At 43.3% G+C, this 25,102-nt stretch overlaps 1 protein-coding gene across 1 annotated transcript in view; it reads right to left on the bottom strand.

The window, feature by feature from the left end:
* Nucleotides 1-7,563: 7,563 nt before the first annotated feature.
* Nucleotides 7,564-25,102, bottom strand: part of adgra3 (adhesion G protein-coupled receptor A3) — a 29,974-nt gene continuing 12,435 nt past the window's right edge. The window contains exons 3-19 of the mRNA XM_061066352.1: nucleotides 22,789-22,860; nucleotides 18,114-18,185; nucleotides 17,947-18,018; nucleotides 17,542-17,702; nucleotides 16,711-16,924; nucleotides 16,429-16,593; nucleotides 15,580-15,781; nucleotides 14,627-14,776; nucleotides 13,968-14,126; nucleotides 13,708-13,875; nucleotides 12,827-13,031; nucleotides 12,496-12,704; nucleotides 12,200-12,324; nucleotides 11,771-11,894; nucleotides 10,832-10,977; nucleotides 9,908-10,003; nucleotides 7,564-9,359 (exon numbers count right to left, since the gene is read on the bottom strand). Of these exons, the coding sequence (XP_060922335.1) occupies nucleotides 7,889-9,359; nucleotides 9,908-10,003; nucleotides 10,832-10,977; nucleotides 11,771-11,894; nucleotides 12,200-12,324; nucleotides 12,496-12,704; nucleotides 12,827-13,031; nucleotides 13,708-13,875; nucleotides 13,968-14,126; nucleotides 14,627-14,776; nucleotides 15,580-15,781; nucleotides 16,429-16,593; nucleotides 16,711-16,924; nucleotides 17,542-17,702; nucleotides 17,947-18,018; nucleotides 18,114-18,185; nucleotides 22,789-22,860 (3,811 nt within the window). The 3' untranslated portion in view covers nucleotides 7,564-7,888. The remainder of the gene's footprint in view (nucleotides 9,360-9,907; nucleotides 10,004-10,831; nucleotides 10,978-11,770; nucleotides 11,895-12,199; nucleotides 12,325-12,495; nucleotides 12,705-12,826; nucleotides 13,032-13,707; nucleotides 13,876-13,967; nucleotides 14,127-14,626; nucleotides 14,777-15,579; nucleotides 15,782-16,428; nucleotides 16,594-16,710; nucleotides 16,925-17,541; nucleotides 17,703-17,946; nucleotides 18,019-18,113; nucleotides 18,186-22,788; nucleotides 22,861-25,102) is intronic.

A 25,102-nucleotide genomic window follows, 5' to 3' on the forward strand; every position in this document is an offset into this window, starting at 1 on the left:
CTCCAAAACTCCAAGATTTATAATGGTGTCAAAGTTGGACCAACAACCACAACTTTAATACATCATTAGAATCGACCCATTACGTAACTGTCGGGGGCGACCAAGTCAACTTGAGAAAGTATGACACCACCCAGTGAATTATTTTCCATTTTTTATTTGATAACTTTATTAAACATGGCTTTTACATCTGACTATAGTGTAAACATTGTGTTGCTGTGGCTACAAGCAGCTACAGAGCTCACAGTGTACAGTGTATGATAGGGTTGTCAGTGTCACACTCAAGCTGTGACTCTTGGTGAAGGGATCATTAACCTACAAGTCTGTGCTTTTGACTTATGATCGTATGAGACTTTTTCTGCATGTGTGTGCGTTTCCTGGAGGAGTCCTCCTTCCTCTACCTTGAGTGAAAGAGAGAGAACACATCCTGACATTAGAAAAACAGTTATTGTGTCATTAGTGATTCTTATTACATTAATGCATTCATGATTATTTGGATGATGTTTGTTCTGTCTATTGTTTCTTTACAGTGAGATAAACTAGAAATGTCTTGTGATTTATTGTATGTTATTACTTCATTAATCTGCTCTGTGATGGTTCTTCAAGACAAACTGACACTTTGGAACATTTTGACTTTGATTCAGCTGGATGTTTCCTAATGTAATGATGCTGGGAGTGATATTATCAAAAAAACAAATCTTTGTAAAAATAACCGTCTTTTGGTTTTTGTGGTGCTTTTGGTTTCATGCAAATCCTTGTTTTAATAGAAAATAGTTTGTTAAGATAAAGTAGATATACAAAAAAAACGTAAATGAATGATTGCATCAATAAATCTATGTATTTGCAACATAAATGAATGACTAATGTTCTTTTTGACATAAAATATCCTGAGCAGCACCCATAAGTAGCTTGATTAAATATATGTATTGAAGTTGTCAGCAGAGATCGCTATGTGTTACCAAATTCCTCATATCTCCAAACATGACCAGCTAATTATAACTTTTAATGGACCTTTTCCTTCCTGGTGAACTGTGACATTAGGTCTACAGTGGACAAATCAATTTGCCACAGCGGTACTGATCACCATATTTGCAACGGGCAGGCTTTTAAGTCCATTTATTTAATCATTAATATTAAAATGATCATGTGTGTGTTTCCTGGAGGAGCCCTCCTTCCTCTTCCTGCCCTTATTCGGTGATGTTTTATTCCAACTGATACAGCGGACAGAAACAGCAGATAGACACAGATGATGATTTCATGGCTTTTTCTCATGTTATGTTTTGTGAAACGCCTCTTTCTACAAGTTCAGGCTTTTGTGAATTTGGGGCCAGTTCCACTTTGAGCACCCGTGCTTGTTGTGTAACCTCTGCAGAGCTCACTGTTAAAATGTCTCAAAGGCAACTGAGAGGAATTCCCATCACATAGATTTACTGTCACCAAAGTGCTCGTCAATTTTAGAAATGATTGGGTTTCGCTGTAAATAATGTGGTTAATTAGATTCAATGTCATAGTGGTAACTTTAATCTAAGTACATTTAGCCATCATTCGACAACTGCTGCTAGTAGATTAATTAATACATATAAATGTAATGTTTTAAACATTTGGTTTAATAAAGGGATCGGTGTGTGGGAACTTTAACTCATTGTTTCTGGTCTTGCTATAAACTTCAAAGATATTGGGCTGAAGTTATACGTGAAATAGAGAGAATTTTTCATATTAATATAGGAATAGACCCCATATCCCTGATTCTAGGTCTCCCAAGTGACTGTTTGAAAACAGCAGTCAACAAAAGATTGTATAATATTTTAACATTTGCAGCTAGAAAAATATTCTTGTGCAGTGGATTAGTGACAAGGTCCCTTCTGTCTGTGGTTGGCGCAAAATCATTTATGAATTGATCCCTTTAGAATATCTCACCAACATCATACATCACAGTGTAGATCAGTTCTACAGAGTGTGGCGCCCATTTTTGGATTATATCGGTCTAGACCTTTCCTCCACCCTATTAAAAGGACTGCTGTGGACTTGAATGACATTCGTGCACTGTGAGATTCATCACCTATTGTATCATGCCATATGTTTATCCCTTATGTAAGAGCTGTCATGTATGTTTTGTGCTTGTTTGTTTTGTGTCTAGTTTTGTAGACACTGTTTGTTTGTTGAATAGAAACAAAAAACTGCAATAAAAACAATGGAAAAAAAAAAAAAAAGGGATCGGTGTATTTAGGGATATTTGGCAATTATAGGTAATCTATAGCATATGCTTAGGGAACTATTCAATCGATTACTTGACAACCAGATTGTTATAGTCAATGTTTGAAGTTTCTGAATTTTAAATTAAAATAAACAGAGTTAAACCATACCATTTCATTGATGGTGAATATTAAACTGTCTTGTTATTGTTTTCTGTGAGTTTGTGGTCTGACTCAACCAATATCCTTGCCCGACCGTCTGTGAATTAGTGGGGAGATGTGTAGAAGATCTGCAGCCGGCTTCCAGAAGCTTGCGGACATCTTTCCCAGAAGAGCGGAGGAGACATTAATGTGAACAGTTCAACAATCACATCTGATAAAAACCTTCTGGTGTCCACATTCTTCTTCATGTAATAAAGTCAAATCACTTTACACTCAAAGGCACTTCCAAGCTCATAATGTAGATTTTCCATCCACTGATATAAATTGTTTGGCAGGCCACAGGCAACATTACAGCTTTTACACAGCAGATCCCAAGGTGGGCTTCAGAGATCACCAGCGATCCTCCACACTGTTTTTATCATAAATATGTCTCTTGACAACTCACCACAAACAGTTTAGACAATTCTTGTCCTTTTTTTCTCTAACTTGCACGATCTGCTGGGGGTTAACAGTTTTGCATTTCACATCAGCACGTCTGTAAAACACCTCGGTGAGAATTGATTTTTTCCCCTCACATGCCGTGGCTGCACAATGAAACAAGCCCATAATAGCCAACGATAAAAAGCCAGGATGAAAAGATGAACCCAAAAATAAACCAGTCGGCTTCTCGGCAAGTCAGGACGACTGTCAGCTGTTCTGGAGATTAGAACATTTTTAACAACAGAGAGAGTTTTCAAACATTTCCTCCGACTGTCTCCCGAGAAGACAAAGAGATTGGAGTTTTCCGTCGCACACTTTAGTTAAACACTATGACAGCCTCAGACAAATCATCAAACAGGAGGCCACTTACACAGCTGGTGTAAGAAAAAATTGCAGACACTTCTCAAAAAGCGAGGGTCATCTTTGAACTTTGGTGCGATGTGTATTTTTAGACGTATCTATGTATGGAGTATATATCGTATGCAGCTTATTGAAGTTACCGTCTGGGGCTCACGTTTCTCACACATGGATTTCAGCAGATTTATGAAAAAAAAAAGGGATTCATTGATCTTCTTCATCTTTCTAATGAGATTTACAACTCTGAAACAAAACCTGGGTGGTCCTCAATCAATCAATCAATCAATCAATCAATCAATCAGTCAATCATCAAACAGTCAGTCATGTAAACGCCATGAAAACAATATCACACAAAGCAAAACGCTTGTAAATGTCCTCATTCAACTGAGGAAACAACAAAGAAAGAGAAAATAATGAAGAGAAAATAATACAATTCAATTAAGACATGAGAAAAAGGAAAAGATAGAACAATAAAATTCCAGTAAATATAGTGTGCAAAATTGTGCTCTGTTTATTTGAGAGTTTTAAAGAAGCCAACAAAGTGGATTCAGTTTTTTTGTCGAAGAACAGAATCTTTGACACACAATTGATGAAATAATATAAAATAATGATATTGTTGAATTGACTCATTGTTTGAAAAGCTCATCCCCACGTCCTGAAGCCTCATTTCGAGCCCAGCGGTGCGCGGACAAGACGAATGCTTTCCAATCGACAGCGCTCACTTTCCCAGTTGTGCGTGTCAGTGTGTGTGTGTGTGTGTGTTTTGTGTGAGTGAGGGCAACTGTCACCGGGAACAATGATAGATTCCGTTTTTTTCAGGCGCCTATAAATAACGGAACGCCTGGACAGAGGGATGAAGCCAAAATGTGCTCAGACAGATTGGCACAGGTAGACGGATGGCAATGTGACGGCATTAATGAGAGGACGGGTCGGCCAGCCCACGGGGATGAGAGATCTGCAGATGGCTTGATGTCATCACTATGTGTGTTCCAGTGTGTGTGGTTGTGTGACTTTGTGGGGAAAAGATGGGACACAGCATCGGAGAGTGACGGAAAAATCTTGAGTCGAAAGATCAAAAACAGCAACATATCCAAGTGGGTCAGCTGTGAACTTTGCTTCCACTCTCATCTTGGAATAAGAATCTATTCCTGTCCTCCTCTGAGAAGCTTATTAGATATATTTATCGTCATAGTATGATATATATAGTTGAGGGGTATTCAGCTGCAATATGCAACTTCACCGATAGATATTACCACATTCTGCACACAGAACCTTTAAAGACGACGCCCCATATCAAGGCTTTATTTTTCTTTTTTTGGGAGATATGTTCTGTGTCCCAGCAGCTGGACAATAAAGACTAAAAGCTGAGACGCCTTTGACTTTGAAGTGATTGTCAACTTTGACGCTTTTGGATGTTAAGCAGAAAATCAAACCTGAATCCGAAATGTGTCGCGTTCGCCCCCTGAAAACACAAACCGAAGCCTGGCTGTCACATTTGTAACAACCTCCACTCTCTCTTTAGAATAAACAGCATTTTCTTTCCAGTTTAAATCAGATCCATAACGTTGGATATGTGCCTTCTTAGCACTATCAGCATGAAATCTCGGCAGCATCACAAAAATGCAAATTTGCAGACACTCATGTGCTTTGGCTCCGGCGAAGACGTGACTAAGCCAGAAAATGAAGTGCAAACATCCCAATTTGCGAGTGTTTAAATGCAAACATTTGCAAATTCCCTGACCTTAGCACAAACATAACTGGCATACTGATTGGACTCGGGCTCATATTTAAATAAAGCCTATGTAAATTCATCAGACAGCATCAATTCAGCATTTATCTCTGCAGACAGCTGCTGGACAGTGACAGTGATCATCACAAACTCGGGGCTGCTAATTCTGCTCAAATCCATAACTGTCAGGCCTGGGAAGTTTATTTTGGGACGATAAGCACAGGTTAGAAATTGATATTTTTCTCCCTGGACAGCCAGAGCCACATAATTACAGTCGGCACAGTCAGATGGCTTCACTCTCGAGGAAGTATCAATCTTCATTCCAGTGGCAAGTTTTCACAACAGAGGCAGATGCTTCCTCCGGGCGCCACGAGCAGCGATTGGAAAAATGTAAACAGCACATCCTTCGTCTGAGGCTGCTCGTCCGCAGAGCGCACCAAGTGGAAATTGGGGTAAAAAGTACGAGAGGAATCGAGGAAAGGATCATCTCGGTGTCTGAAAACAGATAATTTACCTGTTGGGTGTCTGACTGATTCTCTCATTGCGGATTGAGATGTGGGATCTGACCCCCAGGACTCCTGAACGAGCCTTTGAGAAAAGACTTAAATTACTTGATTTGTTTTATCTTAATTCATTATCGATTCCTGCCCAAGGTGTCCTCGTCGTCTTAAAGCAGGAGATACCATCACTCCATTTGCCTTGACGAGCCCCCCCCCCCCTCTGATTGTCACCCCCTCCTCGCTGACAGCCCCAGATGAACTTTATAACAGATGGCGCCGCTGAAGAACCTTGGCGATTATTTGAGGATCACTCTCTCGCGCCTCGAGGGAATCGGAGAGGCTGCCACCGATCAGGGCGGGAACTGCTCTCTACATAATTCAGAAGTCTTATTATAATTTGTCACATCCAAGATGGCTCGGCGATACATCTTTGCCCGGGTGAAATATGTCTTTTATTAATGTGCCATTAATGAGAGGTTGGAGCGGAGCTGTCTGCTGCTTCATCTGTGACCCGGGATGATCAGGAGGCCACAGTGGCTGATTATTATCAAGTGTTGAAATTTATTTACTGCGTGACCTTCGGAAATTCAAGATGGCGGTTGGTGGCTTGTTGTAAAGATGGCGTGATATAAAAGCGGTTAATTTTCATACAAAAGAGGTCAAACTAACCAAAATTGTCACGTTTGGGACTTTTGAGATTTTGTGTCGTTTGCACAAAACACATAAACTTGACTGATTATTTTTGGAGGCTACAAACACTGAAGCTGTAAGTGATGTCATCACTGATATAACTGAGCGAGACATCAGTTTTTGACTCATGACGGGGAATTTTCAATACCACTCAACTGGATGAATCATTCGTTGAAATAAACACGTAACTGTAAGAAGTCATTGCCATTTAAATATAATTTAACCTCTTTTTAATACTCATTCACTAATTAAATTAAAACAATCAGACTAAACAAATCTAACATCTTGAGCTTAGTCGTGTCCCTTTGTTCTTTCAAACTACAACTTCAATCTGTGCTCGGCTAAATTGAAGGATGAGTGTCACCAATGCTAACATCCAGTGCTGTTTGTTGAATGAATAAAGTGCTTTATAACCTACATTGAAATAATATCCACTAGTTTCATGCTTCAGTGATTACTCACAAGGATTGAATGACCCAGACAGTAACTTGATGCTCTGTGTTGCCGAACATTCAACATGTGCATGTGCAGCTTTGATTCCTATCAAAGTTTATATTGTAATTGGTCTTAATCTTTGCTGAAGCAATAAAAAGGTAAAAGCAGTCTCTGGTCAGCTGATCAGTGATGAGATGGCCTCATTTAATCTGTTTACACCTCAACTTTCACATAATCAATCTTTCACAATTTAATCATCCTCCTTAACTGGAATTTAAAAAACAAACATCTTAAAACTGATCTATATTAATTGTTGTTGATCCTTTTTGACTCACGCGTTTGCATTGTTTTGCTTGATTCTGATTTAATTTGCTTGGGGGGGAAGATTTGTGCTGTTTATCTTCACTATGTAATGTTTGTTTTGAAAGGATTCTTTACATGAATAAATCTTCACTTCGTAACAACGTCAAGCTTTGAACCCTCGGAGGCTGTTGACACAACCAAAAATCGTCAGCTACGCAACACTCACGCGGCAGAGAGCGATGCTAATCCATCTCCGGAGCACTCGGCAGTCGAGGCAGAGACGTCAAGCTGTGAGTGGGACTCGAGTTCGGCTGTGGAGGACAACACAGACTGGAAGGAGGTGGAATAGCTGGAAGACACACTTCTCTCATTATCCTCTCTTCTCGTGGCAGCTCCGACTTGCCCTAAGAGTCAGTTGTCAATCACGAACGGGGGAATTAAGTCGGCAGGAGCCCACAGTGAACGCCGCGCTCATCAAATCTGCCGGCGGGGGGGAAGAAATCGCCCATAGAGCCCTCAACCGCAATTAAAGTGCTGCTCCGGTGTGGGAGCAGCGACTGGAGGCCACCTGAAGGTCAGCGAAAAAGCCAATTACCAGCTTGTCATACAGTATAGTGTCAGCGAGGAAACACAAGGGCTCTGACTCACCTTTGCACTCGCAGCACACAACCCCCCAGCAAGGAGTCGGGGGGGTGGGTTCTCACAAGAACAAAAAAACTTTCAATTGGGAACTTTTGTTTTATTATTGTCGGGACAAACTAGAAAATGGAGGAAAACACAGCCCCGAGGTAAAAGGTATGCACGGGGGGGGCAACAGCTCAAGACCATGCAGTTTCATTTACACACCTCTCAAATGGAATAGAAGAGATTGATTAAAACTTACAAAAATAGAGCATTTTACAAAAACATATCTACAAAGACAGTTCAGTGGCAAAAATGGGGCTAGTTTTTTTTTTCCACGATGGAAAAACAATACAGAGACATTTCACAGTTTAAAGACGGGAGCATGTCAGTTTGCAGTCTTTTGGGGACGGAAACCGTCGCTACACAGTAGTTTCATGTTTCCACAAACCGGTCTTAATACTGGCCGCACTCTCCGGGCTTATTAAAGGCACCGCTTGTCCATTTTCTTTAAGTGTGCCGCCATTTTGCGTGATGAGGTTGAGTCCGTATGACTTGGGTTGGCTTTCTAATTCAGCGCCGCTCGGCTGGTTCACAGGGACAGAGTCTTTACTTGGGCTTGAAGCTGCAACAACAACAGCAACTTGCTCAGTCTCTACTGTCACCACTGTCCCTCCTGTCCCCGCTGTCCCGTTCCCCAAGGTGCCGCCGCTGCCGCCGCCTCCTTTATCGGGGTAGCGGGAACGCCGCGGCAGGCTCGCGCTGTCACTGCTGTCCTGCTGCATCTGGCTCTGATGCCGCTCCCTGTACGCCATGTACGCCGCCCGTCGGCTGTTGCGTGCAGCCAAGTCGTAGTGGTGGTGCCGCCTGTGGGAGGCGCTCTGCACGCTGCCGTCCACGCTGGTGGGCACGTCGTAGGAGTACTCCCGCAGCACGGTGAGGCGGCTGGCTCTGTGCGCCCGCGCTCTGTTTTTGTGATGTCTGCTCGTGTGTCCGTTGGGGGCAGCTGTCGGGATGTTGATGTTGTTCATCGGGCAGAACTGCACCTCAACTGGTGCCACGTGCATTTTGATTTCATTGTCTATCGAATGCTCAGTGAGGCTGTTGTCCAAAATGGCCGCACCGTTGGCTGTCACAGGGGCAGAGGGGGACTTGCACTGAGCCGCCTCTGCGTGCAGATTGGTCAGCTTGCTGCCGTGGGCGGAGTTGCGCATGCTCGGCGCGCTCTTGTTCGTGTAGGAGGATTCTGCGCTGCTGTGGCCGCACTTTGTGGACTCCCCGTCGGCCTTATTAGCCGACCCTGCGGTGGACGTCATCGCCACGTCTGGCTGCGACAGAAGGACGTCCTCCTGCGCAGAGTAGGCCCGCCTCCCAGAGCAGCAAGCCTGGGACCAATAGCGACGCATATCCTGTCTGTTTGCGCAATGATGTGCCACCATGAACGCCCCGAGCGCCAGAGACGCCACGCCGAATAAGCAGGTAAAAGCCAAGTTGTAGGGGTGGTCCTGCGATACAGACATGGCGCCAAACACCCAGAGGGCGGCGTACAACCCCAACGCCCCCGCCGCACCCATCAGCTGGGCAGAAAAGGTGTGTTCGTTCTCCAGGGCGGACAGAGGCACGGCGTGGGGGGATGACATCACGGAAGACGACGCCTCGTGAGGCTGGAGAACGAGTGGGTGGCAGTGGGCGCGGGGGCCGTCCAGCACCGACTCCTCATTGGCCGGAGTGAGATGCTGCTGCTCTTCGGTCGGCTCCTTGAGCTCGTAGCGGCGCTCCGGGTGGCGGCGCAGCTGGAGCAGGATGCTGAGGAAGTACATGCAGTCCACGAAAATGATGAATCCGACCGGGCCGTAAAAAGCCCCGATGCTGGGCTCCCACGCCATCCAGCAACTGGAGAGGGGAAAAACACACAAGACAAATCAAACATTTTGGTCTTTAAGAGTTTTATTCACATTATATCAAGCTCTTTGAATTCTTAAACGTCAACAGTGCTCATTTAAACAATACTCTGCCTCCTCGTCTTAATTTGTTACTTTGGTTATTTACTTCACAAATTCATGATCGGCCTCGGAGAAACTTTTGCCTCTCCTCTGTACAGTGGCCGTCCCATTACGTTCAATAACACAGGTTGGACTCGTCCTGCTTTTGCGAGAGGAATTAATTAAAATTCAGAAGACTTCAGACAGACACAGGTCCAGATTTCTCAATTAGTCAGCCACATTGCAGAGTCCAAACAGCTGCTACTGTAGAGAGCGGGCGGGGGGGGGGGGGGGGGCTCGCTCTAAACTGGCAGCAGTTGCTCGTTGCTTGGATGCCCATACCATTAATAGGACTCCGTAATCAGAACTTCAGGGAATAACATTTATTACACAACATTTTCCTGAGCAGAAACTGAGAAACAGGAACTTGAATTGCTTCTTAAACAAGAGACTACTTACTAGGGCGCATTGGTCCGGCTTCCATAGTTTTTGATGTTAGCTGCCGCCGTGATGCCGCACACAATGATGGGTATCCCTCCGCCGATTAAGTAGAACCTTGCAGAGGAAGCACAGAGAGGTATTCCTGCGTCAGTCGTTGTGTTTGAAGGACAACAAGTTGAGCTGGACACAGAGGTTCAGTTCTGTCTAAGGCCTCTACACTGACACCATGTGGACATTTTAGCAACAAACATGCACAGGTATTACAAATGTTGCCTCCTCAGTCATACTAGTTCATAAGGAATAAGCACAAGTGTCACATTTATAAAGAAAATATTTGAAATAAATAATGATCAAAACATCCCCAAAAACATTGCTGTATTTTTTGTGAGAATCACTACATGATCATTACATTCATTACATGATTACATGTGAATCAAACTGCTTTATTTTAAATTGTGCTTTAATATTTAAGCCAGTCCAGGTCTGCTGCAATAGAAATAAACACTTGAGATTGTAATTACAATAAAAGTTTAATTCTGCTACGTTGTTGGTTCATTCACAAAGTGGTGTGAAATAAATACATGAGCAAGAAAAGACTGATAAAACTGTAATGAACAATACTAGATCTAAATATCTGTGTGGTGTTTCACTTTAAGTCTCACTTATAGGCAGAGTTAGTTAACAGAAGAGCATGCTGTTCAGTTTATTGATAACATAACATGATGTCTTCAAAGCACAGTTGAGAGAATTTGAATTGATACCTCCCCCTGCCAGCAGGTGGTGCCAACGTGCAGCACTGACAAAAGTAACTCTGGATTATTTGTTTTTTCCATTAGTTTGTCTGTACCAGTGGTCAGATCTCTCTTCCTGTGTCTCATAAAGTACTTAATTTGAAAATCAGTAGGTCCAGAGTCAGTGGTGGTTGTGGTGGTGGTGTCATACCTCAGCATAGGCCGCGGTGGTGGCGGAGGCTCATCCAGCTCTTCGTAGCGCTTGGCCTTGCGTGTCACCTGTTTGTAGATGTTGCGTGCGGTCACGCCGACCCACAGCGCCGTCGCCAGAGTGGAGTAGTGCAGCAAGATACCAACCTACAAGAGAGCACACCATTGTATGTATGACGTTTACTAAAACAAATTAAATGTTAACAGACACCTACACTAGAGTTGATTACGCTCCTGCTGTATTGAGTGATTTTTAGCAAAAACAATACACTGGAGAATTTTTAATTGTTGATCTTTGAGCCTTTTCAATAATCCATATTCAAACCTGACATCAACATGTGTGTCTCAGGTGATCCGATCACAAGTGGACGGCTCCAAGTACAGGTGTGAATGTTCCCAAGATGCACTGAGGTAAGATCCCTCAGGTGGTCTGGGAAAGCAAATTTGTCTGGGGCCACATTTTAAAACCCCCTATCTCTCTTTCACACACACACCCACAGTAGAGAGTGAAATACCAGGTGTGAGGTGTCATACTAAAGTCTGCTCCTTTCTGATTGGATCACCCAAGACGCATATTAATACCAGGTATGAGCAGGCTTATTGATTACGTAACCATCCACCTGAGTTGAGAATCCCTCTATGCCAGAAGGGATTCAATAAATAAACAACCATTTTTCCATCCAGGTACTTAAAGAAAGAATAAGTGATGCATCTCAGTGCACCACAAACTGTGAGAGGTGGTGTACATCTGCCTCTAGCTGTGGAAATGATCGACTGTATCTTTCCTTGTATCTTTTACTGAGTTTCCCCCACTTTTATGAGTGGAGCCCAGGGCAACTTCTACATATTTACCCCCCCCCCTTGAAAACTTCAAAAGCACATGTTCCCTTTCGACTGAGAGCAGACGGGTGTTGAGGTTGTGCAGGCGCTGTACACTCACTGCTTGGCAGACGCTTGCGTAGCGGGTCTGATTGATGCCGCCCACAAAGACCCCGCAGGTGAGGGAGATGTGGAAGCAGAGGTTGACCAGCATGTGCCAAAACTTGCGGCTCACACGGACAGACCTGGAGATTAACGGACATACAACACATCACAGGATTAATAGAAAATCGTTGGTTCTAACAAATTTTAGTGATTTTTCAAATGTTTATACTTGTTGGTCTTGAAGAACCAAATATTCTCAAGCTTTATTTAATTATTCTGCTTGTTTAGAATCTTTGCTCCCATGTTTAGTGGGAACAAGTTATAATTTTTGCTACTTACATTAATTACTAGAGTTACGTCAAGTGTTTTAATTAATTAATGCTCACAAAACAGTAAATCTTGTTGTGTACTTGTATGAGTAACTAGGAAAAACATAAATAATTACCTGTGGTGATAGATGTAACTAACAATAATGGTGATCAGACAGAGCAGGAGGATAATAGTGGTGGCGTAGATGACCGGGTGAAGGGGCTGGATACTGGGAGAGAACTGCTCCACACTGCTGAGGTCCTGCAACAGAGATGTCATTCTATTACACCACAATCAGACTCAAAAGCCATTCATTTTAATGCTGATCAACAATAACAAACCAAAAAGCTCATCTGGAGGAACTGAATTTAATCCTTAAAGTTCTTAATAAACACATGTACCGGAGGAGGAACGGCCGGTCGAAGGTCTTACCATGAGCAGGCCGTAGTTGCCGAGGGAGTTGCAGGATATGGTGGTGAAATTGTCGTGATGGCCCAGGATGTGGCAGCCGTCGCTCTGCCATGCTCCCTGTCCTCCCACCAGGCTCACGTTCCAGTTAGCGGACACGGGATCCGAGCCCCGGGCGAACCGCCGCAAGGTGACGTTAACGGGGGTCCGCAGAGCATGGAGGGTCATGCCGTCTACACGCCAACACAGAGAGGGTGGTTTCAGAATAGACAGAACAACTCATATACAAGATATTATCTGAAAGGCCATTTGGTTTCAGTGGCTTTATGTGTCTGAATACCCTCCGATTTCTCACCTATTTTGGCCATGATGACCGGGGTGGCCACACTCCTCTTCCCTCCATCATCCAGTTGGGAGGAGTTGCCAGTAGAGGGGAAGAACTTGCCATTGCGGAAGGCCAGCAGGTGGAGCTTGTAGACGGTGTCCTCTGCCTGCCCGGGGAATGCTGCCTCGATAAAGAGAGACTGAGGAAGCTGAAGGGAAGCCTCCACAACCGTGCTCTGTAGAGACAGTGGAGTAAGAAATAATATAACAAGATATTTACAATGTCTTAGGAAATTTGAGATCATATCAAACAATCTAACTGAAGTGCTAACAAGGTGTGATTAGGGTTGCAAAGGGCCGGAAAGTTTCCGGTAAATTTCCGGAAACTTTCCATGGGAAGTTTAGCTCGGGAATTTTCCATTCATTTATCCATCAATTGTAAAATATGTTTACAGACGATTCCAATTGTTTGGCTAACTATTTATATCTCTGGCATTGCATTAGCGTTTTTTTACAAACTTTTTTCTCATCTTATTCTACAGAATCTCATGTGTGGAGGCATTTCACCCCATCCAATATAGAAGGAAAGGCTGTGTACATTTGCAAATACTGTGCAAAGACCTATGTTAAGAATGACACAACGATGCAGAAGCGTATAGTCAAGTGCCCAAAGTTTCCTCAGGGCTCAAATCAGCCTATGACAAAACAAAATGTTTATATTTATGTCTGTATATGACAAGGTAAATACAGTTACTATAAATTACTCACAACATTTCCAGTTTATTCCCGTAAATTCCCGTATATTCCCGTTTATTCCCGTATATTCCCGTTAATTCCCATGGAAAGTTTCCAACTTTGAATATTCCCGGAATTTTGCAACCCTAGGTGTGATAATCTCATATGGGAGCTGACCTTGTGAAGGACGCTGGAGAAGGCGCTGCTGGTGTTACACTTGAAGGTGAGCTGGCGGTCCTGGTTGAGCGACCGCTCGGGGCTCGGCCTCTGGAACAACATGCAGGTCATGCCGTTCCAGTCGTTGGCCCGGACTGTGTGGGCCTCTAGTGCTATGTTGGCCGATGGCTGGAAGGACAAAAGGGTAAAAAAGGGGATTATGACACAAACCCTCGTAAAAAACAAAAACGTTCAAGGGCAGAACCATCGACGAGACCCACCAGGGAGAAGGCTTGTGCTGTGGCCAGGCGGTAGACAGCGATCTTCTGGAGGCAGGCAATGATGCGGGAGCAGGCCATGGCCTCGTGCTGAGCCATCGACAGCACCCTCTCGTCGGCCAGCATCACGTTACTGGCCATGCTCAGCATCACCTCGCCGAGCTGGGAAGCAACAGAGAAACTTAGCAGGAAACTCAACACGACATACTCCGCATTACTCGAGTGGAAACACGAGACATGTGACTGTGCTCAGTCAGCATCTTGTTTGAATCAAACGACACTTAACACATGCTTGAGGGAGATGCTCGACACGGCTCTCGAGACGATTGGAAACACACGTCGAGCCTGGTGCCGCCCGACTAAACTTTTAAAATCTCAGCGTGACTTGCCCGTGGCACTCGCAACGCGCTAGCTCGTTCATTAAAAAGATGTTTCTTTGTTTGAATTTGCTGACCTCCAGCTGTGCCGGAAGTCGTGAAAAGACACTCGTCCTCATTAAACAACGTGACTTCAAGCAGCTGTCGAACATTAATCTGTTTGTCTTTCGACAGGGAAAAAAATGCATCGCAACATCAATGTAGACTCGTAAAAAGTCCGTTGCGCAAGATTTGAATCTAATTTTCCTTTCACAGTTAGCGAGGCCACCGCACCGCAGTACTTACATCTTTAAACTTCTGCACGAACTTGCCAAACTTCTCAATCATCTCGGCCACAAAGATGATGTCCATCTTGTCTGAGAAGTTGGCGGCATCGATGGTGCAGACCAGCAGACGCTGAGCCCTGTGAACCACGTTGGTCTCGTTCAGAGGCATCTAAAAAGGAGGAGAGAGAAAAAAACACATATTAGGTTTAGGGTTGCAAAGGGGCGAAAAGTTTCCGGTAAATTTCCGGAAACTTTCCATGGGAAGTTAAGCTCGGGAATTTTGGGAAATTTGAAAAAAAAAGTACGCAAATTAAACGCTGAGCAATAAAAACATCATTCAAAACTCTATTTTAAAGATGTATGGAATGCAGCACACGCTGCACGTTGAATTATTTCAACCCTCCACTGTGCATTCTTCCATCACATGCACAGATAACTCCCAGCATCCTTCATTCTACAGCAGGGCTATTGAGGCCTGCTGTAGTGTGAAGGACTAGTCAGGTAAGTTTCAATGATATTACTGGGGAAAATATATTAGCATGCTGATTGAGGATTGTTCATCTGTTCATCTAGCCTATTTCCATTCATTTATCCATCAATTGTAAAATATTTTCACAGACGATTCCAATTGTTTGGCTAACTATTTATATCTCTGGCATTGCATTAGTGTTTTTTTACAAACTTTTTTCTCATCTTATTCTACAGAACAATGCCACGTGCACTATCTCATGTGTGGAGACATTTCACCCCATCCAATGTAGAAGGAAAGGCTGTGTACATTTGCAAATACTGTGCAAAGATCTATGTTAAGAATGACACAACGATGCAGAAGCATATAGTCAAGTGCCCAAATGCCAGCTTTCCAGTTAACGGCAGCTTCTACGTTCAAAGACGAGCAAAAGATAAAGACAGAAAGCCGAGGAGACAATAATTAAAGTTTCATGTTGGAGAACAACAAGCTGACTAACAGACCTGGTTGAGGACGTAGAGAACTCTAGTGACGTCTTTTTGGAACTGGCAGCGGGAGTAGTCGTCCTCCGCCCACAGTCCCTCTCGATCACAGAAGCGCCACGCCCGCTGCTCTTCGCCTGAGCTGCCCGAGTAGATGCCTGCGCTCGTTGGCAGTTTGTTGCAGGGGAGGTAGGCTCTGATCCCCGCCAGGGTGCGAGGCCACCTGGAAAGAGACCAACACAAATCAGTCCTGCTGTTTCAGATCCACTTATTTCCCCCTGGGAATGTCATGAGCTGTTTTCAGCCATTCATTGAATGTCCCATATGAGAAAAAGGCATGAAAGGGCGTGTTGATGGCATTTCTCACATGTGTGGAAATTCTCTAGAGTTCCTGTCTAAAAACAGCTATAATGTGCATAAAATATATCACTGGCAGCAGAGTAGTGCAATACTGGCTGAAGCCATGAAGAAATTCTAATGTTCAACCACAAGAGGGGGCCACAGTGCTTATTATGACAGCAGGGGAACGTTCAGCAGTAGATGAAATGCATTGAATATAAATTTTGAGAGAATGGATGAGTATATACTTTTAATTATTCAGTTTGGAAATATATGAGATCAAATTAACAAATAAAAAATGAACATTCTTTATGATTAAATATGTTTAACAAGCTATTTTTAGCCAAAACAAATAAAACATTGTTGAAAGTGTGAATATGTTGAAACTGAGAGTAAAACTCTGTCTTTAAATACAGTGCTATTGGAGGACTTGTCAATATTAACTCTAATATAAAATACAGGCTTTTACAAGGGATGGAGTTATACTCAGTTCTAAAGATATTAATTGAGGAGCTCCTTTTTCTGGCTGACCTGAACTCTCCCTTGTTGTTGGAGACGCGTTCAGGGTCGCAGTACTTGGCAGAACTCTCCAGCACCACAATGTGGACGGTCCTGGTGGTGTTGCCCCTGCTTGTCCGAATCCGGCACTCCCAGTTCCCGGTGAAGCCCGGCTGGATGTTCGAGATGGTCAACGCACTGATGGGGGGGAGGACAAAAATCACAGCAACTTTAGAAATGTTTGCCCACCTGCCGGATTTCCCCACATGATCACGGAGAGCACACCCCACCTAATATTAACAAACGTTGTCTTACCTAGCAATCAACGAGCAGTTCTGCACCATGCGCTTTTCGATGACGATTCCCTGGGCAGCGTCTGATTGGACCATTCGGCCGTTCTGGTACCACAGCACCTGCATGTCCTCGGCCACGAATGAGGCCTGACACTGGAACGGCAAGCTGTCGCCCTGGAAAACCACCTGACGCTGGGACGGAGTCAGCTGGAAGGAGGGCAGCTCGAGCGGAGCATCTGAGGAAACCAGGGGAAAGAGTCACATTTTGTTCATATTTGTCATTTTTCGCCATTAATTCTGGATGCGGTGGCATTTCATTTCACAGTCTGCCCCTTTCGGACACACGTGGAAAGCGAAAGCAGCATGTTGAATTCTTGAGTGCTATTTGTCATTCATGTCAGGCCACTGGCTCCCTCTGGATCTATGCAATGTATTTCATAATTCCTCACTGTGGCGAGTGCCAAACTGATAAGACGTGAGCAAGTACAAACAAAGGCCTGGGCAGCCCTTCCCTTATCACTCGTGTCATTGCACAAGCCCCTGTTCTCCAGACGCCAGCCTCACTGATACAAAACAGAGAAATTAAAGAGACAGTGCAACATTTCTGTGTAACTACTCGACATTAATTATTTCAGCCTTTTAAAAATGTCTGCAACTGGACAACCGGCACAGAGATCTGATGAAAGATAAGGTTTCAGAAGGGTATATTTAGGCTGCGTTACATCCCTGTGTGTTTGTATGCAGATTTAAGTTGATCTCAGGTGTGTGTGTGTGTGTGTGTGTGTGTGTGTGTGTGTGTGTGTGTGTGTGTGTGTGTGTGTGTGTGTGTGTGTGTGTGTGTGTGGATCCGTACCACAGGTAAGGAGCTCCGGCCTGACGGAGGTAATCTGCTGACCCTGAAGAGACTGCGGGTAGGAGCACTTGGTGTTCTTGACGGCGATGTTCTTCTCCTTGATCCAAGACGGAAGCCACAGAAGGTTGCAGTCGCACAGCAGGTAAGGTGTCTGAAACTCCCTGTGGATAGATGTTAAGACACACACACACACACACACACGAACAAGGGGGATGTCAGTTTGTGATTGGGCGCTAACAAATATCAATGTGGGTTATTAGTTTCCCTGATGGATAACCCCTAATTTTCCTGTCAAGTTTTATGGCTTAATCACAGTTTTATTTGCATTGCTGACAGATGTTTAATATACAGTTGTCACATAAACACTGACGCCTGCATGTGATTTCAGCGCACAGCGAAACTTACAGTGACTTCAGAGACACCAGGCTGTCAAAGGTCCCCTGAGACAACGAACTGAACATGTTCCCAGAAAGGTTCCTGTAAATACAAAAAGAAAGAAATATTGTTTATTTCGAGCCGGAATATGATAATGAAATGATTACATTATATCCATAAAATGACTCGTGACTTACAGTCTGATGAGATTGGTGAGGCCCTTGAAGATATCGGTGTTCAGACAGCCGATGCTGTTGTTGGACAGGTCTCTGAAACACACACAGAAAAAGAGGGTTCCTGGTTTATTTCTTCTACATGTCAGAACTTACACATGGTAGCTATAACCTTTGAAATACCAACAATAAGTGAGCAATCATGAGGCTGAATATGTAAACAGAAAATTGTGGGACAAGTTGCCGGGGGAAAAAAGCCAAGTTTAACAGAAGCAGGTTGAGGCAAAGAGCCTGAATATTCCGCTGACAGGTTCACAGCATTCAAGGTGAGTCTCACTAATGTGTGTGTGTGTGTGGGCCTCAAGGGGAACCTCCGCATCAAAGACAGAGAAACACTTCGGGAGGCGATTAATCACCAATTATTAATGTCAAACATGTCAAAAAATGTGTGTTTCTCCTCTGGAGGTGACCTGACACGATGTCTCTGGCAAACATCAGACATCAGTCGGAGACTCCTGACGCTGCGTGAAGGGACCGAACACGGAAAAGACTGATCTTTCCTCTGTGAATTACACCCGGTGTGAAAACATGACGCGAAATGGTTGCAGAGAATATTCACAGGAAGCCAGGAGGAGCCAGGACCACCCAAAACCCACAAGCAGAAATGTTTGAGTCCCGTTATGAAAATGCGGCTCTTGTTTTGATACCTTACGATTGTCATGATGTGATTAATACAAAAAAGATATAACAAGGAAATATTTCAGATACACATATTGCTAATTCTATAACCGCTAATTGTAAAATGTCTCTTTGGGTCTATGAATAATCAGTTAAAGACCTTTTTAGGAGCAGATAAATCTACAAAGCAATGAAGGTAATAATTTAGCCAAATATAAATATGTATTCCATGTAGAGACCACTCTGCTTTTTAAACAAAAGCAGAATGAAGTGATAATTATCTTTTTTTTTATCTCATTTATACATTATTATTTGCAACATTGACTTACAAAAAAATACGCTGAAAGGCTCTCAAACCCTACGAGGAGCTGTAGATGATAATTGCCTGCGGGTTTGTAATAACAAGTGATTCCTTTCATGTATTCATTTGATCGTATCTCAACAAAAACATCGCTTAGGACAGCTTCAGAATTGGTGAGAGCTAAACCTAATTAGTTGTAACTTGTGATTTTTATCCCCAAAACTATTTTCAAGATCTTAAAATCAGTATGACATAACAGAAATTATCTACACTCCGAGACGGATAAGATTCAAAGCATTTCCAAGTAAAGTTGCCGCTGCATTCTCACATGAGCTTATTTGAGCATCTTCCGGGCATTTTATCAGGCGATGAAGTTCTGCAAAATGTCCGGACTTAAGTTTATGTCTGAAAGCAGCGATGACAATTCCAAAATTCTAAGGGTCAAAGCACCTTGACAGTAGCTGCAACACACGTCCCACTGTGATCCAACAATTGGATAGTGCCCCGGAAAGGAAACAAGAGCCTGGGAGAAAAGACAGAGCTTCACCTCACACCACCAGATGAACTGTGTCCCGCGGTGTTCCAGGAATGCGATACTGACACAAAGTGTTACCAGGAAAATCACTGCCTGGCATATGCTAACATCCGAGCATTTATGTAATTATTGGCGTTGGTCCTCAAGGTACCAGCTGCGGAATTTACAGTGCAAGGCTATTAGTTCCACTTGGAAGAAAAGAAAAAGAGGTTTCTTTGCAGGCTCGGCAAGCGCTGTGTGTCGGACGAAGGATAACACAGGGAAAAGTGAAGGGTGGAGGGGGCTCCCCTAGCTAGAGGTATACTTTAATCTCACTTTATCGCCTTGATTCAAATACAAGAGGTACAGCTACATCAAGGGACTTAATGCAATATGGTAAATACTTGTGAACAAATATAATTTCAGTGATTTTCATATATGGCTTTGGAGCTATTACCCAAAGTTCTATTCACTTTCCATTTGCCTTTAATGAGTATTCATGTAAAGACCCAGACACTGTGGCACTGGTAAGTTAACAGCACAGAGGACTGCTTCACCGCAGTGCTTCAGTTGTCGTGGAGGATACGAGGAGCGGGAGCAAAAATAGCCCCGATGTGATTAGGCTCCAGTCTCAACTGTTCAGCTGTTGGTGGAATGCAGAGTAAAGACGGCCGAGGCCTGAGGGACCCATTGGATTGAGTGTGTTGTGTGTTTTACATCTCAAACTGAGTGTGAGGTGAGTTATGGGAGACACAGGTGTGTCTTCTCCCCGAAGGTGGAAGTACACCTTATACTCCAGCTGACGACTTCTTTATGTTTTAGATTTTAACTGGATATAGATATTTTTTTATATTGATCCAATGAGGGTTTGCACACAAATCTTGATCCGAAAATGTAATATCGGTAACTGGTATGTGGCATTTTACATTTAAAGTACGACCCTAGCCTTATATTTGATACAATAAATAATGTAAATAGATGCGTTTTTATATTCCCATTTGATCTATTCTACATATTTTGAAGTGGGTTTGTTTATCATTATTAATCAAGTTTATGTTTAAACTATAAAATATCAAGCCTCATTCATGGTCATTGATAAGGGTTTGATACATTTCTGGAATCATTGCCAAATTTCTTGATTTATAATCTGAAATATTATACTGCCCAAAACATCTATACCCGTAGCTCTAGTTTAAATATAAACTTTAGGCATTTAAAGATTTAGTTATTAGAATTAAATCTGTATGCATCTTGCTCAGTTAGTCAAGAGGTGAGGAATCTAAATTACACACGTCCCCCTAAGATGTGTTGATGCAAAAGCTGTTTAATGCAACAAGACTAATGTCTGATGTGTAGAGCCCATATTATCCCAAAACTTCTGAAGCCCTCTCTTTAAAATGCCCCCTGTCACCGCTCTGTGACAACACACAGAAGATAAATGGGTTCTCCAAATGGCGTGTCTTGAAAGGCGAAGAAAACTAATTAGGCAACGCTGAGGAGGGAGGCGGACGCACAGATGGATGATTTTAGCTTGGCCAGCGTGAAGTCCAAGACACAGAGAAAGGTAGAGGAGCATGTGCCAAAGATATGTCAAATAAATGTGACGTAAGAAAACGTGCAAATGTGTACTTTTTATTCATTCCATTGCAATTTTCCCAAAAAGGTTGAAGAAATAGGGTGGATGTGCTGCTGCAGATGCCAGCCCCTGATGTCGAGCTTCTGTGTTTACATTCCCAGGCTCCGCCACTACCTCATCATCTCCCTTGCTTGTCTTCTCCACTCCGCGCTCCCTCCCTTTCACGGTCGGGTGAGCGACTACCCTTTGAAAATGAGCCGAGCTGGGTGGGGCCAATTAAACTTTAGCCCGTAGGCAAAAAACCAAACCCTGCTCTGGAACTGGTATCGAGGAGTCGCAGATCAGCGCGCGGCGGTACAGTGCGTCCACGCCGCCGCACACGGGCTATTCGCGATGATGTTAATATGCGGAGGACACACAGGCCGGCAGGGATCCATCTGAGTGTGGAATGAATATGCATCGAGGGGGAGGAGGAGAGAGAGGGGGGGTGGGGACCGAGGCCGGGCCTGAGCCAAGAAGCTGACTGCCTTCCTGTCTCGCTCTTACTGCTCCACAGCAGCAGCCAAGCTCAAGTTTGTGTTGGCAGCGGCCGGGGTGCTGTCGGGTGATTCCAATTCATGCTGTGTTCCTGCTCTCTCTCAGCCACACACACACACACACATACATATACATACATACATACATACACACACACACAACAGTACACTTAAACACACAGTCTCTGACCTCCCACACTGACACACCACATATCTCAGATGGTCTCGAGCTTTATGTATTCTCTGCAAATCAAAATTATTCTCGCATGATATCCATGGTCGCCACACACACACACACGCGGTTACATATCACCCTCCTCACACAGATTTGTCCAAGTGTGTGAAAGTATATAAGGCCTCATGGTGTCTGCAGTGGTCTCTGGCAGAGCTCCAGGCAAAACAGGGCTGTGGAAATAGACTGCTGCTCCAGCGTGATCCCTTATGGACACTGGATACACTCTCGACCTGCTTCATCACGCACAACACATTGCGTATAGATAAAAAAACAAAAAAACAACAACAGCTGAGTCGAACGCATTATCTGCAAAGTAGAGTTTTTGCTGAAAGCGGCAACTTGGGCTCTGAGCAAATCCTATGAAAAACAAATTGTACACATACTGCCCGCAAAGCCCAGACACTATTTTGACTATTTAACTGTGGAATTTGGTGAAAGCTTTAAAATGTACTGAAAAAAAAAATGTACTTTAAAATACTGCAGGTTTCGCAAAACAACAGTTCAACCAGTGTACAATACCGAAAGGAAATGGCTCTAACCACATTTCCACATGACAAACAACACAAGTCGAACAGAAGAAACTAATTAAACATGGATATATTAAGTCGCAGCTTTCAGAAACCAATATTTTCTTATGGCAAATAATTAAAGCAAGAACTACAAACAATCAAAAAACAAGCTGGAATTCAGCACTTTTGGAGGCAATAATAATAAAAAAAGGCAAAACCACTCTGTGAAATCCCAGAGGAGCTAAATGTGAGAAAGTGGAGCACACACACACACACACACATATACACACACACTTGCAGAAACCACATTAAAGAGAGAGCGAAGCTGCAGAAGCTCCAACACTACTCACAGTCTTTTTAGTGCCGGCAATCCAAGAAAAGCGCCTGGTTCAATACGACTGATGATGTTGCTCCGCAGGTCTCTGTGGGGGAAAGAACAGAAAAACAATTGTAGGTCATGAAAAGTTCAAGCAGCAAGACAACTGTGAAACTGCAACTATTTAGCGTTAACATTGATTCAACATTAGAACAATTTTAAAGCAAAAATGTTCCAGTGTCTCTTTTCTCACTCTTCTTTGACAGTAGACTAAATATCTTTGGGTGTCGGGCGGCCGATCAGTTTAAACAAGAAATTTGTAACATCACACTGAACTCTGGGAAATGTGTGATCTGCATGTTTTCCCTATTTGCTGACAAAACAGTAGAAACAGAATATAGCTGCTGGCAGACATGCACTGCACGTTTTACTTGATATTTCCCAGACGGGCTGTATATGAGCACGCAAATGTCCAAGTTAGTTGCTCTGGATATTAGCTTTCCCTGCCAGTCCCCTGGATACATATCCATACAATTTTGACTGTCTCGATGTGCTGTAAAAGCGTATCTGACCCAGATAATCTCCTGCTGTGCTCTTCATATGTGAAAGACAAACTCTGTAAAATGTCCAGAACAATCTTTGGGACATTCTCTGGAGTTGATCTGCTTGTGATTCCAGTTTTTTATGTCTTTGCATCATTTCCGCCAGATTACAGCCTAAAGGTCAGTCTTTGCTCACCTTACCTAATGATACGGTGAATACACAGGTGAGTGCATCTTGCACACGCACATTTTTATCCAATGAAAACATCCACCCATCGATCATTACTAATTGCTGTCATTGACAGCCTGGCCATTAAAAGTGCTTTCAAGCACACGCACACACGCGCCTGTCTTGAGGTTCAAAGGCTTGCGGTCATTGAATTCCTGCACTGCTCACCTGCGCTGGCACTGCCTAGTCACTCATTACAGCGGAGGTTCAGGAGGCTTTCCAGTCGCCACCTGAACCCACACAAAAGGCCTCTGGGCAACTCTGACCGTTTGATGTGGAGAGGCTGTCATCTGAGGGTGGGTAGGTGGCCACAGATAAGTCATAGACAAAAAATGTTTTAAAAAGCTTTTGATGTGAGCGAGCAGAGTCTGGCCTCCCTGTGCAGGAGCGGTGAGAGAAAGATGAGAAGGCAACAAGACCTTCATAACCAGTTGGAGGCACTTTTAGAGAATCATGTTCAGTCTAGTAATTTGATAATTTCTAAGGTAGATTTTATATTGGTTGACCTGCTTTCAGACAGTCAGGATAAGTGAGAATAAAGTTTACAGAGAGTCAGTGATTTTGCATGATGAAGAGATTTTTAAAACACAACAGATGGAAAACTGGGGATGAAAATATCTTTAGATTTAAAAAAAAGAGATGCCACCACTTTTGCAAATGCTCCAGCAATCTTCCAGTTGTTGGACCTGCGGCATTCTTGATATATGAAAGGCAAACTTTGGATAATGTCCAGGCTTATTATTTAGGGACATTTTCCAAGGGTCATGTCTGAAAACGGCTTTGGAGATGCAGATGTTACAGGTGATGCACTTTCCTTGTGTCCCACTTTAACAAGTTCCTGGCTGAGGAGTCAAGAGAAAACTCTTCTGTTGCATCACTGTTGTTAACTTAAGGGTCAGATGTACACGCCACAAAACTTTGACCAACAATAAACAATGCTGCTAGTGATGAAACTCTTGACAAATTGCCAAAACTGAGAATTGTATTTATCTAATTTAAACCTTAATGCTATTTTAACTTAAAAAAACAACCAATTTCCAACACAAAGCTTTGAACAATATAAACAGATAAGCGTGGGTGGTCTTCACTTATCAGAAGTCAGTCACATTGGTAAAAATGAAAAATAGCCCTAAAAACCCACTACTACCAACAACAAAAACACAAGTGAATAAAATGTCAGAGAAGGCCAGTCCATGCTTAACCGTCCACAACTGCACCTAGGATCCAAAAACCGCTGACCACACAAGACTTGGCACCTTCCAAACCTGTTTGCAGAGAAAAATGCCAGGTTTCCCCCAACATGCTTGAATTAAAATAGCTGGCTGAATATTTCCAGGAGCTTTCCAGAACTGCTCTTGAACTGGTACCAAACCGAAGAGTGGTTTTGTAGCTGCTGCCATTCTTGAGGGAGTACACTGTCTTCCAAAAGGTGTTTTCCATATTAAACTTCAAACACGTGGCACGGGATAAAGTTTAACTGAACTCCTCCATTCCAGGTTTGGGACTCATATATATATATATATATATATATTTATATAGCATTTACAAAAACTTAAGTGATTTAATACAAACTGTAG

Source organism: Limanda limanda, chromosome 22, assembly GCF_963576545.1.
Source record: "Limanda limanda chromosome 22, fLimLim1.1, whole genome shotgun sequence".
Classification (NCBI taxonomy): Eukaryota; Metazoa; Chordata; class Actinopteri; order Pleuronectiformes; family Pleuronectidae; genus Limanda; species Limanda limanda.